Source organism: Mustela lutreola, chromosome 10, assembly GCF_030435805.1.
Source record: "Mustela lutreola isolate mMusLut2 chromosome 10, mMusLut2.pri, whole genome shotgun sequence".
NCBI lineage: Eukaryota > Metazoa > Chordata > Mammalia > Carnivora > Mustelidae > Mustela > Mustela lutreola.
The window spans coordinates 73277298-73294163 of record NC_081299.1 but is presented as its reverse complement, the minus strand read 5'-3'; the positions used below and the strand labels follow the sequence as shown (position 1 = coordinate 73294163).

At 37.9% G+C, this 16866-nt stretch overlaps 1 protein-coding gene across 3 annotated transcripts in view; it reads right to left on the bottom strand.

Annotated features, from left to right (window-relative positions):
* The window catches only part of HS2ST1 (heparan sulfate 2-O-sulfotransferase 1), a 174026-nt gene that overhangs the window by 30459 nt on the left and 126701 nt on the right, over positions 1–16866 (bottom strand). For all 3 annotated transcript variants that reach the window (XM_059138494.1, XM_059138495.1, XM_059138496.1), the window contains exon 2: positions 7726–7964. In XM_059138494.1, the coding sequence (XP_058994477.1) occupies positions 7726–7964 (239 nt within the window). The remainder of the gene's footprint in view (positions 1–7725; positions 7965–16866) is intronic.

The window sequence follows — 16866 nt, the reverse complement described above, 5'->3', positions numbered from 1 at the left end:
CATTGCATATGAAAAGTCCTTATAAACTGTCACTTACTGGTAAATTATTTCATAAAAGCCTTTGGTTCTGTGAAAATCAGTTCCATTATTTCAGCCCAAAATGAGAGGGAAGTAGAAGGAAAAGAGAATAGGAATGGGAGGTGGTGGTTTAAGGATACTTAAGAAGGCATATTTAGCGATTCAGCTCTATTTTCCAGAAGCCCGGATTTAATGTGGATGTGATGGTGTGGGAGAGAAATGAAAGGAGGTGGCAGGTTGAAATCTGGGAAAATGGTGTTCTAGAAGCCACATGTTAGAAAGGATCAACAGTACCAACTTCAAAGTGCACGATAGTAAAAGACTCAGGTGGAAATAAGAGTTAGCTATAAATATAAACTTCAAGGATCCTTCTTTCTTCCACCTTTCTTAAGGACAGTCAGGGTTAAACTGAACCCTCTTAAGGACACACTTCCTTGTTCCATGTGTCCTTCACCGTCCAGTGTAGAGCTCAGGAAGCTAGATAATGCCTGGACTGCTGCAGGGCTTCTCAAACTCAAGGTGCAAATGAATCATCTGGGATTCTGGTCAAAATGCAGATTTTGATTCTGTAGGTCTGGAGTGGAGCCCAAGACTCTGCACTTCTAACAAGTCTCAACAGGATGGCAGGTCAGTGGCTCACACGGAGGAGCAAGGCTTGAGCATAGGTAGGTCCAGGAGTTACTGCTTGGCTTTATTTACACGAAGCTTGTTTTTGTACTGCTTTGCCAAGGGGCCCTGAGGTCCGTAAAAGCTCTTTGGCAAAGATACACTCTCATATTTCTTGCTTTTATGATAAGGAAAAAAATGTACTGAAATTGAACAGATTTTTAAAGATTACCTTGTAAGCCACTGCAATACATAAAACAAAAGTAAGGACAGGAGCAGAATGAACCCTGCCTACTCCGTCTCCTTCTACCCACAAACAGTGATGCCTGAAGCATTCTGAAACCAAAGCATTCCAAGAAACACAGTCTAAAAATGAATGAATTGGAAAAAAGGGTTGTGTTTCCAGTTGGGACTGAGGGAAGAGTTGAGTGATGGTGGAGAACAGAACAAGGCATGAACCTTCCACTGCTGTCATCAACTCAAAGTTTCTTGTTTACAGAATCAGCATTTTAGAGGTTGAAGGGACTTAGGATACCCTGTCCTTTTTATTTTATAGATTAGAACACTGAAGCTCAAAACCCACATACCTTAGATTTTGGCCCAATCATCCTTCTATATCACAAGATAATTTTCTTAATTTCTTATTGTTCAATTTAAGCAAAGAGGAAAAAACCCAAAAGGATGTGAAAAGAAGGGGGAGTAGCATTTGTATCATTATTTTGATCAACAAACTTGGGCATTGAGAATTTCAAGTCCTATCCACTGCTAAGAAAACCCCTTAAGTCCAGTCGTTCAAAATTCCTCATCCCACAAGCTTTCAAAGCTCTGTTGATACGGCTCTCAAAATTGTTCATCTTCTTCATCATGTTCATTATAACCTCCACGTCCAATCCATGCTGTTCACTATTCTCGTACTGGACAACCATTTTTGCAATTATGACCACTGACTTACTCTTGCCTTTTTATTATCCTGGGTAACCACAGGGACTGCTGAACACTGCTAGTCAAAAGTAAGAGACCTGGTTTAAATGTTGATATAAGACCTTGCATTTTATTTTCTAAATTCATTCTGAGGTAAATTCACATGGGTTATTATTGCTTTTAAATTCTCTATACTATTATGTTAAAGTCTGTTAAAACATACAGAATCTTTCTCTAATCTCGCAACTATGAGAATACTGAAGGTTCCATATTTAATATATATGTACATATGTTTTTTTCTTTCATCTCATCAACACTTACAGTAATGTGTTAAAGTCTCATTAATAAAGCTGTGGCTGATTTACAATTTGCAATAAATCAGAAGATGCTGAGCTGAGACTGACCTTTCCTTTACAAAAAAGAAAAAAGTGCCAAGCAAACAAATGATATCAATAAGGTTCAAGTGGTTGTTCAGACTAATCTGGAGAATAGACAGAGCATTAAGAAGAGTCATTTACATACTGCTGAAATTCTATGACCATCCTTTGACCCCCTTTGAAGAGCAACCTTTTTAAAAAGTTTCCTTTTCAGGGCACCTGGGTTGTTCAGTTGGTTAGGCAGCTGACTCTAGATTTCAGCTCAGGTCACAATCTCAGGCTCATGATCTCTGGGTCTGGCTCTATGCTCAGCAGGCAGTCTGTGTCCTCTCCCTGTTCCTCTGGCACACTCCATTAAAATAAGTAAATCTCCAAAAAAAAAAAAAGTTTCCTTTTCAAAGTCTGAATTTAGCCACTTCTCCTTTTACCAAGTTAGCTGGTTCTCCCTAAAGTGCCCCCTGCAGAATTTTCTCTCTCTTCCTCCCTCCACCCCCACTCTCACCCTTTCATCTGCCAGCCTCACTGCAGTTCCCCTCCACCATTTTCTGCCCTCTCACCTCTCCTGCACCACTCGCCTAGTCTTTCAGTTTTTCTTCTGGTTCTCCTCTGCAGTGGGACATCCTGCTCAAGACCTCGAGATAAGGCTCTGGAATAGGTAGGAGTGGAAGTGGAGATCAGGTGAGCAAACCGGCACGCCGTTCACTGTCTGGACTCTCACTGACGACACTTGGCACTAGTGAAAGGGAAGGTGAGTAGATGAAAGGAGCAAAGCATAATCATGGTGAATGGACTTAAGAAGACTGAAGACGGAAGAGACTGAACACAGTGGCTCAGGGAGAAGAAATAAAGTCACCACAGTGAATTTATTCAAAGAGTATTTCCATACTCTGATTGAAACAGGCTATCAAGAAGGATGTTTCAGAAGTAGTTGGTAGATATACTAGATGAAAAGAGATGTTTTTATAGCTAGCCTGGAGCAGATCTGAAACTGTGATTTCTGTCAGGTTTTATAACTCAAGCAGAGTTAGGCTAGCAAGTCATCAGAGGAGACCTTTAGGGAAAATACAAGCAATGTAGGGAGTAGTGCTGTGATTTATCTGCTAGTGGACACAGACCTGAACCAGTGTGGCAGAAAAAGCTAAGAAAGCACCATCTCTTCAGAGTGTACCTAGACATACATTCTTAATAAGATTCATCTCAACATTAATTATCTGAAAAAACCTGTTTTCACTATCTGTGAGTAGGAATGTCATCCTGACAATCTTGGCCAAATTCCAACTTTGTAATTACTGCATGGTAAATGAATACTACTATTAACTTGGGTAATTACTATATACCGAACTCCTACTCATACCTATACTTAAATAAACATCCACTGTACAGCTGTGGGTAGTTTTATGACACTAAACTAGAGAGGAAGTGTTCTACACAAAAAGTAAAAGTGAATAACAACTGGATAAAATATAAAAAACATTCAGCAGCAACATAACATAATATTTCACCGAAATCCAGAAATTTCTGTTCAGTCCTTTCTGCAGGAGAAGGGTGGGTGTGTCCCAAATCACCTTAGTGAAGGGGAGAACATATTACCATCAATCAGAGGGGCTCATTCTACCAGTAATCATCATCACTGGCATTGTGCTCAACTAAAACTACTTTTAGAACCTAAGTCCATTCATTTGTTCTCTCTTTCATTCATTCATCCAACAAAAAATTTATGGAGCATATGTACTGTGTCTCAGACACCATTCTAAACACAAGAATACAATGGTGAATAATATGATGAACAAGGTTCCTGCCTTTTAGGAGCTTATACAGAGGAAAAGACTAAACAAATAGAAAACAAATAAATCAGTAAGTAATAGGAAAGTTACATAAGGAATGATGACGGTGTACTATAACTTGGAAGAAGTATTTAATATATAGGATAGCCAAGTGAGGTTTTTCTGAGAGGCTGTCATCTCAAGGATGTTAAAAGGATAACATGAAGTCAATGGTGAGAGACCCGTCTAAGATAGACTGCTACGTGCAGAGGCCTTGAAATGGGAAAGGTTTGGTACATTCAATGTCAGTGTGGCTAGTAAATAAGAAGATGAAGTATTGAACATGGGCTAGATTTAAAAGGGCCTGTTGGCCAAGGTAAGGAATTTGGATTTTGACGGGGAGGTTAGAATATGAATTTAAAGCAAAGTACTTCACCATCCTGGGAAGTCTATAATACACAATTTCACATAACCCACTGAGAACTATGTTCTAGATGTTTGGTATTCAAACTGTGGTTCAAGAACCATAAGAATCAGTTTGGGCCTCAGGTTCCATCTTAGTCCTTTTGAATCGGAATCTTTATTTTTAACTGGCGATTGATATACTCATTATAAGTTAGGAAGCACTCATCTTAGGTGTGGTCTGAAAAATCAGAATCTTCAACAAACATCAAGTCATGCAAAAGATCAGAAGGTGCCCTAATAGCGAATTAAAAGAAAAAAATTACTAAGTTGTCCTAGAAAGAATGCAAATTCTAGATATTTCTGATGTGTAGAAAGGAGTTAAATATGATCACAAACCTAAACAGATGAGTAGAAAAGAATTATAAAAGATCCTAAAAGATACTGCCACTTAATACCTGACAGTTACTTTATTTATTTATCTATCTATTTATTTATTTATTGACAGTTACTTTAAAGACAAGATGTTCTCTAGAGCAGAGATATTTTCATGATAGCAGAGTAAACTTCATTTTCTAACTACAAGATCTAATGAATCACTGGTCTCCTACCAATCCCTACCAATTCACTGAGTAAAGCATGCCTCAAAGATAGAATTCCCATGACTGAGTATGTCTCCCTCTCATGGCTTACTCTTCCAAGCCTCATATTCTCAAACGTTTATCTTTTCATTCACTTGTTTGAACTTTCCCTCTTAATTTATTCCAATTTCTTAATTGTGAAAGATCCCTGAACTACAGAAAAGTTGAAAGAATACAGTCAACATCTGTATACTCATTCACTAAGATTCACTAACTTCCCATTTTTGCCTCTATTTTCTCCATAGGCACACACACGCTTAATTTTTTCTGAACCATCTGAAAACAAAGAGCAGACATTTTTGATCAAGGATCCAGTTACTAATCACACATTACATTAGGATTTAAGATCTCTTAGTCTCCTCACCTCTAGCGAGGACTGCCAGGCCTCATCCCCAAACACACCTTGTTTGGTTGTCACAATGTTGATACTTTACAAAAGTTCAGGGCAATTATTCTGGAGAATGTTCTAACAAGATGGATTTGCCTGTTCGTTCAAGATCGTCTGGGTTAAACATTCTGGTGAGAAACATTTTGGGTTTAATAATTTGGTGAAAGGGACACTGGGGTGGCTTAGTTGTTAAGCATCTGCCTTCTGCTCCGGTCAGGATCCCAGGGTCCCGGGACCAGGTCCCACATTGGGCTCCCTGCTCAATGGGGAGCCTGCTTCTACCTCTCTCACACCCACAGCTTGTGTTCCCTCTGGCTGTGTCTCCTCTCTCTGTCAAATAAATAAATAAAATCTTTAAAAAATAAAAATAAAATCTTTAAAAAATAAAAATTAAAAATAACAAATAATAAATAAATAATTTGGTGAAAATACCATAAAATGATGTTTTCTTTAAATAATCTTTATCATTTCTACATCTATGCTTTACGTTCTATGTAAATTACAAATAAGCCTTCTGAAAGATGTGGCCTTGCTTTTTATTTCTTTAGGAATGTAGACAATCCCTGTATGTATTACATACTCAATAAATAAATGAAACCTTGAGAGCAGAGTGGACAACTATTTCTAAGGATGGCAGAATATGCAGAGATAGCTATTACCTGCTCAACAGTTTCATATTCAACATATTTGGACCTTGCCTCTAAAATCTGAGAAATAATTAAGTATGTGAACAGTTTAGCACAGTGCCTTGTATAGTATATATGAAATACATCCAAGAAAGAGCTGGAGCTAAAGAGTATTTCTCTACTTTGCCCCACACAAACATATTTTAAATGCTGCTGCTCATTATATAATCTCACTGCTTTTAAGATGGTGTTTATGCTTCTCTTCTGATTTTTTTTCCTATATATAACTAACAAGCTATTGAAAGAAAAACAGCTTTATCTCATCCAAATGCAACTGGGAAAATCTATCACTACATGATGCCTGTAAATGTCATATGTGGGCAGCTTCCAGAGATTCTTATTTCATGAAAAAAAAAAATGGTTAGTATCACTGTCAGACATCTTATATAGCTGTCATACAATTTTGTAATGCTGGACAGAAAATAAGCAAGGTAACTATTTTTCTAAAAAATACTACTGGGTAAGTCTAAAATTACTATGGGAGTATTAAGAGATGTTCCTTTAAGCCAAGATGTATTTTGAAAAGCAATCAAGCAAAGAAATTTAACATCTACCACACACTGTATAAAAATGGATTATTTAGGATACTTGCCCTTGGTATTCAATATTACATAATGAATAGTTTTTATGACCCACTTAGCTAAATAAGCTCATGTTTCTTCTCATTTACAGAAGAGTTATTTAGTTTGGCTGATGGATGTAGATTTTTGGTTTTATGAAAAAGAGTAATTGAGGATACTGCAGAGAGCCAAGAATTATATGGGCAGATGGTATGCCATATACTATTAGACTTTACTAACAGCTCTCAAAGAAAACAAACCTTAACCTTATGTATCAGTGTTACTCTCTTGCTTCAGAGTAGGATAAGAGTTAGCTTTGTAGTAAATAATTTCAGCTGTTTTCAGATACATTCATAACTGTATGACTATCATAAAACCTTTCTAATTATGCTACCTTAACATTTAATCTTAGACAGTATTTCCAAATATTATCTTTTCTCCTCATAGGGACCAATTCCCATTCCCTTCAATATTTATAGAGAATTCTATTAATTTATAATTCTAGTCAGAACTCCAGTTGTGGAGAAACTGTGTGCTACTATTGCTAAAGAGATAAGTGATTTTATTTCATGAGATAATTTCCTCCACTTTTCTTAAGACTATTTCATATCTATCCATTTATTTATCTAAAGTTTCTTGACAACTTAAAAGGCAAGGTTATGTTAAAAATATAAGCCACAATTTCTCTTCTCCAGGAGTTTGTAGTTAATATTACATGAATTACTAGTATAGATGAGATGAAGTTTAGGAGGCTTGTCACAAAACTGAACACAGGTATTCATTAAATAAAGATTTCTCTATCATAAAATGAGACAACTGACTGATTTCTATTGCAAGGTATCTTGCTGAAAATATTTCCTATTTTTTAAAGGATACCATAATAAAGAGCATCATTTTCTTTTCAAAAATCAAGCTTTTAATAAGTTCCTTAATTTTATAAATATTTAAGTACATATAATATGCAAGGAAATATACCAAATATTGTGAAAAATGTAAAATTATAGAAAAGTTTGTTTAGCAGGGCCACCTGGGTGACTCAGTCCATTAAGCGTCTGTCGTAGACTCAGGTCGTGATTCCACAGTCCTGGAATGGAGCTCCACATCTGGCTCCCTGCTCAGCAGGGAGCCCTGCTTTTCCTTCTCCCTCTGTGCCTGCCCCCCAACACCAACTCATGCACATTCTCTCTCAAATAAATAAAATCTTAAAAAAAAAAAAAAAAAAGTTTGTTTGTTCCTGTTCCCCAAGAGACTTAAAATTCATTGGGGTCAGTACACATATCCCTTAAAATGCTTTTGCCTCTTGAGATACAAAATATGAATGAGGAAGTGTCAGAAATCATTCACTTATCTCCTACGTGTTTACCTGGTCTTGTAGTGACATCACTGGATTATTTTTGGTAGTGTTGATGTGAAGAACATGATACTTATTCTTTGCACACAGATCATAGGCAATATTGGTAAAGGAAGTGCTTGCAGTTTTGGGGACTCTGTTATAAATGATCACCATGTCCTCTTCCTCATCCAGCGTGGCCTCTTGCCGAGGGCCATCCATCGTATGTCGCTGCTCAATTTCTCGAACTTCATGTCTTGCAATTGCCCTTTCTGCAAAGAAAAACAGTTGTGAGCTCACTTTTTAAAGACAATGAAAATAATTTCCCATTCCTCAAACATAATTCTCCAATTTAGGAATGAGTAAGAGCACCTGAAGAAATGTTTTGAAGACCAAACATTCAGAATTACTCTCTGAAGGATAATACACATGTATATACAGAAAAACAGAATAAACAGTCATCAAATCAAGTTTAGAATACCACAGACCGGAGACTGGTATAGTTCAAAAGTCACAGTTCATTTTCTTTTTCTTAGATTTAAAAAAAAAAAAAATTATTGTTTATTTGAGAGAGAGTGCACACACGTGCAGAAGCAGGGGGTGACAGGCAGAGGCAGAAGGAGACGCAGGCTTCCTGAGGAACAGAGAGCCTGATGCAAGGCTCCATCCCAAGACCCTGGGATCATGACCTGAGCCAAAGCCAGACACTTAACCGACTGAGCCATCCAAGGTGCCCCACACTACATTCTAATAGAATAGAATTTTACAGCCTGAATTAACTCTTAAACACACAAAGACAGATTGCATGGATACTAAGCTTCACAGTAAGAAATGCACTTAGAAAATAAGTCACTTGGAATTTAAGAAAAGATTTTGAAATTTATACTTAGGATTTAATTATTTCCGCATTTATCAAAAGGTAGCAGGGCAATGGTTATAAATGCTGGAGTGATTTTAGGTAACAAGAGTAGAAACTATACCAATATAAATCCTTTTTCTTTTTGGTGTTGTACTACATTCTAAGTTTGGGCTATCTTTGTTTGTTTGTTTTAAGATTTTATTTATTTGTGAGAGAGAGAGAGAGAGAGAGAGAGAGCGCACCTATAAGCAGGGAGAGTGGCAGGCAGAGGGAGAAGGAGAAGCAGGCTTCCTGAGGAGCAGAGAGCCCAACGTGGGGCTCAATCCCCGGACCCCAGGATCCTGACCTGAGCCGAAGGTAGATGCTTACTATTATTCTTTGTTTAATATAAACTTCAGCTTTGAATGTTTTTTAGAATAAGGAAGCCAGCACGGGGAAAGAGAGTTATCAGGATATAAAAACCTGTAACAAGATTACAAGTTACCTTGCACAGAGACAGCTGCCCACACATACCATGCACCCTCCTACCACTAGATCTTTTTGTAAGCTGATTCACCTGCTTTGAACGCTCTACTATTTTCCCTGTACCATAACGCTGCCTGGTGAACTCATGAACCTCCATATGGAATGTCATCATTGCTCAAAGGGGAAGCATTATCCAATCTCTCTAACTAGGTACAATCATACACATAATGCATACATATGTCTCACATACCACATGTTTCATAACAGCAATTTTTAAAATATCGTATGTGTTATTGGTATCTGTCTACTATAAGGCATGACTTAATACAATGACATGAAAAAGCAATGAGGTACAATTAGATTAACAAGCACAGGCTTCAAATACTGCCAAACCATGCATTTTTATATTTTGGTTTAGAGTATATGGTCACCACATCATAGAAAATATACTCTGAGCTGAAAATTCACATTCACAAGACTTGAATAAGAGTTCTAGGCCTGCTACTTACTAGCTGTGGGCTTTCCAAAACAGGATGAGAAGTGCATATGTTCTACATGTATATGCATATATGTTTCCTTTTTTTCCCTTCCCATTGGGAGAGCTGGATGGAAATGTGCAGAGAAGGAAATGAGCTTAATGCTAAGCACACTGCTGGATTGCCTGGGATATCCAGGAGATGTTATGTAGGTAATTGGGCACATAGGTCAAGAGTTGAGAATAAACATTCAAGTAGAAGACATCTGGGAAAACCATGGAAATGGTTTCATGGAAATGAAAATTCATGGAAATTAATGCAACTGCCTACATAATCTAGAATATGTAGCATGGGAAAGAGACTCTGGGACAGAATCTTAAGAAATACCACCATTTAAGGAGCAAGCAGAGACAATCTGTAGAAGGAAGCTACGAAGAAAGAAAGAAAGAAAGAAAAAGGAAGCAGGGCAGACTTTCAAGAGTCACAAGCCACATGATAGCATATTACTTTTCAAATTGACAATGCTTTCCAAATGGACCTATAAATCAAGGTAATATATGAGGCTATAAAGCATCTACATAAGATTAGGAAGCTATCTCAGGTTAAATTCAAACAGTATTTATTGAGAACCTACACATATTATTATATTCAATAATTTTTAAGGACTCTTATCTCCTAAACAACCTCAAACTGTCATCAGATCCCAAATTATTATGATATTGGTACATATACATGCTGTCCTCTTTCCACAAAGGGAAATAAAGCAGTGCCGCTGTCATTCAAGTGCTGACGGAAGTGTGAGAGGTCTCCTCAAGCAGCCCAGACATGCATGAAATTGCCTTTAAAAGATTCACATACAAGCAACGATGCTGGATTTACCTTAAATGGTTTTTCTGAAATCAAGTACTTGGAAAAGACTTTATGTGTTCTTTCATATATGGGTACCATTTTACCTACAGAATACTCATGACTAAACAAAATTTGTGGGCACCTGGGTGGCTCAGTCAGTTGGGCATCTCTGCCTTTGGCTCAGGTCATTATCCCTGAGTCCTGGGATGGAGCCCCACATCAGGCTCCCTGCTCAGCCAGGAGTCTGCTCCTCGCTCTCTGCCCTTCACCCTACTTGTGGCGCTCTCTTTCTCATTCTCTCTCAAATAAATAGATAATTAAAAGAAAAGAAAAGAAACCCTGCAATATTAATAGTTTTTATAATTACTTCATCTAGTTAATAAAATTTTACATGCCCAATAACTGTTGGGAAAATTAGCTACTAAATCAAAAAATATTTTTATTTTATTTTACTTTTTGAAGATTTTATTTATTTGACAGAAAGAAAGAGAACAAGCAGGGGGAGCGGCAGGAGGAGGGAGAGGGAGAAGCGGACTCTCCACTGAGCAGGGAGGGAACATGATGCCTGCCTTGATCCCAGGACCCTGGGATCATGATCTGAACTGAAGGCAGATGCTTAACCAACTGAGCCACTCAGACGTCCCTTAAATATATTTTTAAAAAGAAGTGATCATTTAGTCTGTGGATGCAATTTTATTTTTAATGATAAAACTCTAGCCAGATGTCACATGTAAAAATTAATCATAGGTCTTGGTTCATTATGTGTATTAAGTTACATGTACTGCATATTAACACAATTTAAAAAGACATCTATGCAAGGTACGAATATGGGAGTCACTACTTTCCTCATTCAAATAACATATTTATATGCATTTTCAATTTTTCAAGTGTTTTTACTTTGCTTTAATAAACAGCATAATTATTAACATAGTGCCTAAACTACATAAAAAATAATAGAAAATAGTGTGGAACATCAAGAACATTTTCATTAGTAGTACTTGTTTATAAAATCAAATCTCAGGGTGTCTGGGTGGCTCAGTCAGTTAAGCATCCAACTCTTGCTTTCGGCTCAGGTCATGATCTCAGGGTCCTAATGTGTTGGAGCCCCAAGTTGGGCTCCATGCTCAACAGGGAGTCTGCTTAAGATCCTCCCCTCTGCCCCTACCTCTGTTCATGCTTTCTCTTCCTCTAAAGTATATGAATTTTTTTTAATCAAATCTCACTTACTTGACTAATAGTAATAACTGTTGATGGTAAAATACTATTATCTATTTCCACCTTTGACAAATGTAAAGTCAGTAAGTCCAGTCCAGCCACATTCTTTACTTCCTAGGTATTTGACAGTTCCAATTCTCTTTATCAAAGATGCTCTGCATCCAGTTACTACAGTTCCTCTAAGACTCTCTCTTCAATCTATGGGAAAGCTTTACTAGTTACAGCACATTTGTAGTGCACTTAGAGACTGTAGACAGTAATTTAAAATACTCATGATGCTTTCTGAAGTAATTTTTTTTCATGTTTGAGTAATGAATTGTAAATAATCTGCTATGCAAGCTATTTCAGAACCCCCAGAAAATGTACAGCCTACAAACAACATGGGGGTGCAATTACAGCCCAGCCAGGCACCACTGGCCGCTGGCACTAATGCACCCAACACTGAGGACAGAACTGGAACTCCACGGGGTTCTAGTTCTAGACTCCTGTGCAAGGTGGCATGTTATCTCTCAGCTCAATGAACATTTCCCTGTGGCAGATTATCAACAAACTCAACTCTTTTGTTTCTTTATAGATTGTATTTATTTATTTTTAATTTTTTAATTTTTTATTTTTTATAAACATATATTTTTATCCCCAGGGATTGTATTTATTTAACAGAGAGAGATATCACAAATAGGCAGAGAGACAGGCAGAGAGAGAGAGAGAGGGAAGCAGGCTCCCCGCTGAGCAGAGAGCCCGACGTGGGGCTTGATCCCAGGACCCCAAGATCATGACCTGAGCTGAAGGCAGAGGCCCAACCCACTGAGCCACCCAGGCACCCCCAAACTCAACTCTTAAAAGACCATTCATAACAGCAGTGATTACCTACTTCTGCACTGGCAAGGCATAAAAGGTCTTATTTCGTGCAAGAACATAATGATCAAGCTAAATATAAAACATGGCACTAAATACACCAAACCAGATCTACACAGCATCAAAGTCACAAAGATGTATGTATCAGACCACAGAAAAATGAAAGGAAACAGAAGTGAAGAAAATATTTTTTAAAATCACATCTTTAAATGATAATCTTTTTTTTTTTTAACATTACGATTATTGTTTTAGGGAACTTTTCCCTTTGAACATGTTACTAAATGTTAAATGTACTAAACAACTTATACATTTATAGAGAAAGAGACATTAGTTTTGTGTTTAATACAAATTAGAGAACCCATGCATATATAACTCTTTCTCCCCCTACAGTCAATTTTAAAATGGTCTCAGCAGAAAAACTTCACAAATGTCCAAAATGTGTAGTATCTTTCTATTGTGGATAACAGATTAGGACTTAAGGGACAAAATAAATAACATAAGGAAAGAGCAATACGTTGACTTGTCTTCAAATACAGAAACTTACGCATGTTAAAGTAAAAAATTTATAGTTAGAATACAGGTAAATAAGTAATAAATAAAAGGCAAAGAATACTAAGAAAAAAAATTACTAAATTTTAATATTTACAATTATAAGAAAAAAAAACAAAGAAATGAGCAACGACACCATTAATATCTCAGGTGATAATAAGCTAAGATGGTTTATAAGAGGTTTAAACCATATATGCATGACAGTGCAAAGCAAAAGTATTTGTGGCCTTATGACTTTTTGGGCCATGGAATCCTTTAAAATATGATGAAAACTATGGACTTTCTCCAGAAAGACTGACTTGTGCACTTTAGGAAAGGGGCTCCATGACCCCAGATTAACTACTTAAAAAAACAAACAAACAACCCTCCCCCAAAAAAACCCTCCAGGACAGCAAGCCTAATAGTGTAATAATTAAGTATAATAGTAAACTGCCTTAAGGCAATAGTGTATATAGAGAAAAAAAAAAAAGTAGGTTATTCATAAGTAAGGACTGTAGGTAAAGAAAAATCACTGAGGAAACTGGCAGTGTCCATCTGAGAATTGTCTAATTGTCTATAGATAAAGATGCCTTGGCACAAAACTTGACCCATCCAGACCCCAGGCAAGTACGCCTGTTGCACAGCTAGATAAAGTGGGCTCTAACAGCTTGGTGCCATCATATCTGAATTAAAGGTGATCCTCAGCATTCTCTAGGGACAAACCTAGAATTGTGTAAATCCCCAACCATATTATGAAGTGTAATTTATTCCCCAAAATATGTGTATACTATGTAAACTAGGAAGAGAAAAAGTCGCACCAAAAGTAAGTTATTATGAAGCTATTTAATGAATTCTTTCTTCAGCACCACTCACTGTGAACGTACCATCTAACCAAACACCACCTGATCCTCATGGATGCAGTACTTAGCAATGACTATAAATTAAATAATACATCATTTGTTTTAAGAATACTTTTCATATGGATTGGTCTCCTTGAACTCAATCACCATGGGGACTGACAAAATAAATTTCTACATGGAAGGCTGAAGGCTGGACGATGAACACTGGCCAGTACTTTCCTGTGTGGTTTCCAGGCAGTCAACAAGGGGTGGTTGAGCTATCACTAAAAGCTATACATTTAAGTGGATCACCCTGTAAAAAAAGAGGTGATACGTCAGGGAAATACAAATCAAGACCACAATGAGATACCCCCTCACACCAGTCAGAGTGGCTAAAATTAACAAGTCAGGAAATGACAGATGCCGGCAAGGATGCGGAGAAAGGGGAACCCTCCTACAATGTTGGTGGGAATGCAAGCTGGTGCAACCACTCTGGAAAACAGCATGAAGGTTCCTCAAAATGTTGAAAATAGAACTACCCTATGACCCAGCAATTGCACTATTGGGTATTTATCCTAAAGATAACAAACGTAGTGATCCGAAGGGGCACGTGCACCCGAATGTTTATAGCAAAAACGTCTACAACAGCCAAACTATGGAAAGAACCTAGATGTCCATCAACAGATGAATGGATAAAGAAGATGTGGTGTATACACACACACACACACACACACACACACAATGAAATACTATGCAGCCATCAAAAGAAATGAAATCATGCCATTTGCGACAACGTGGATGGAACTAGAGGGTATCATGCTTAGTGAAATAAGTCAATCGAAGAAAGACAACTATCATATGATCTCCCTGATATGAGGAAGTGGAGATGCAACGTGGGGGGTTGGGGGGGTAGGAGAAGAATAAATGAAATAAGATGGAATCGGGAGGGAGACAAACCATAAGTGACTCTTAATCTCACAAAACAAACTGAGGGTTGCTGGGGAGAGGGGGGTCAGGGGGGGGGTGGGGTTATGGACACTGGGGAGGGTATGTGCTATGGTGAGTGCTGTGAAGTGTGTAAACCTGGTGATTCACAGACCTGTACCCCTGGGAATAAAAATACATTATATGTTTATAAAAAAATAAAAAATAAAAGATAAAAAAAAAAAAGAGCTGATAGCACCTTTCACTTTAAAGGAGCTGGAGTAGACAAATGCTTTGCTCTTCTTACCACAATGGTCAACTAAAAACCCTGGACATTATATATAAGTCTCTAAAAGGTAGAGAGAGAAGGCAGCCAGCCAACTAGTTAGAGTTCTTGGGACTCAGGAATGACCAAGTGGCAAGTTCCCTTCGCATATCCCAGCTTTGGAGCAATAGAGGCTGGCTGTCCAGAAATGGGCACACACAGAAAGAACCAAACAAAAGCCTATTCTCTCTAGCCAAAGGACCAAGGGAGGGACGGCAAAGCAAGACTGAAAACTCTCGGACATGACAACTCACTTTAGTCAAACCCTATAGAAAAAAATGGTCCCATCTCCACCCTTACAGGGCAGGTAGGCAGCCCAGACTTCTACCCTCACAAGGCTGTAATGAGGTACTCAATGTCCCTGAGAGGGTGGTGTCAGAGAAGACCAAGCAGGGAGCCAGGACTTTCACCCCAGGCAGCAGGTATCAAGTCACCTCTAAAGTGTCAGGAGACCAGGCAAACATACTTCCACATGGCAGTGATGAGGGACCCTTCCCTTTCCCTTCTTGATAGTGTTAAGTAAGACAGAGTGGGGAATCAGGACTTGTGCCCTCCTCCAGTGTGATAAAGCCACTCCCACTTGCCCTGCAGCATGCATGAGCCCAAGCATGGCTCTCTTGGCAGTGGCTGAGAGAGGACCTGGACTTCTACTTCCACTTGGAAGTAAAAAAGGATCTGCCCTTCCCTTACCAGAGCAGCGTCAGAAAAAGTCAAATGAAACAGATTAAAATAGGATTCAGAGTCGCACATCAGAATAGAAACATGTCCAAGTTTCAATTGAATACTATTCAACATATCAAGAACCAGGAAGATCTCAAACCCAATCAACAGAGACAATCAAGAAACAACAACATCCGGATGACAGAGATGTTAGAATTATTAAAGATTTAAAGTGGTCATGATAAAAAATGCTTTGATGAATAATTATGAACAAGCTTGAATAAGCCTGAACCAAATGAATAAACAGAAAGCCTCAGCAAATCGGCTGAGTGACAAAAAGATATATTAAAAAAGACTGAAATGGAAGCTTCAGAACTCAAAATTAAAATAATCAAACTAAAAAACCGTGAGTACATTCAATAGCAGAATGGTAGGTAGGAAAGGAGAAAAGTTTAGTAAATTATAAGACAGAACAAAAAGAAATTACCCAACAGCAGTAACCATGAGAAAATACACTGCAAACAATAACAACAGAGCCTCAGGGAACTGGGGGATATAACAAAAGATCTATATATTTTAGAAAGAGAGAGAGAGAGAGCGCGCGCAAGTGCACACACAAGTGGGAGGAAGGAGCAGAGGGAAAGAGAGAATCCCAAGCAGATGTGACCCTGAGCACAGAGCCCAACACAGAGCACAATGTCACAACCCTAAGCTCATGACCTGAGCAGAAACCAAGAGTTGAATACTTAACCAACTGAGGCACCCAAGCATCCCTCTGTCACAGAGTTTTGACAGGAGAAAGAAGGCAGGGCAATAAGGGTACTGAAAGAATTCATACCTGAAAACATGACATTCTGACAAGAGACCTAAGCAGGAAGATTCAAAATACTGAACAAACTCCAAACAAAGTAAACCAAAGAGATACAAAATAGGACACATCATAATTAAACTTCTGAAAAACAAAGAGAAAAAAAATCTTGAAAGTAGCCGGAGTATGAAGCCTTAACTATAGGAGAAAACTGGAATAACAGCAGAATAACAGAAATGGCACAATGTTTCTCAAGTGCTAAAACAAAAAAATCCTATGCCCAGAGAAAATAATCTGAGTATAGGATTATTTCCCAGAAAATAATCTGGGAATGAAAATATAAATGAGATATTCTCATCTGAAAGAAAACT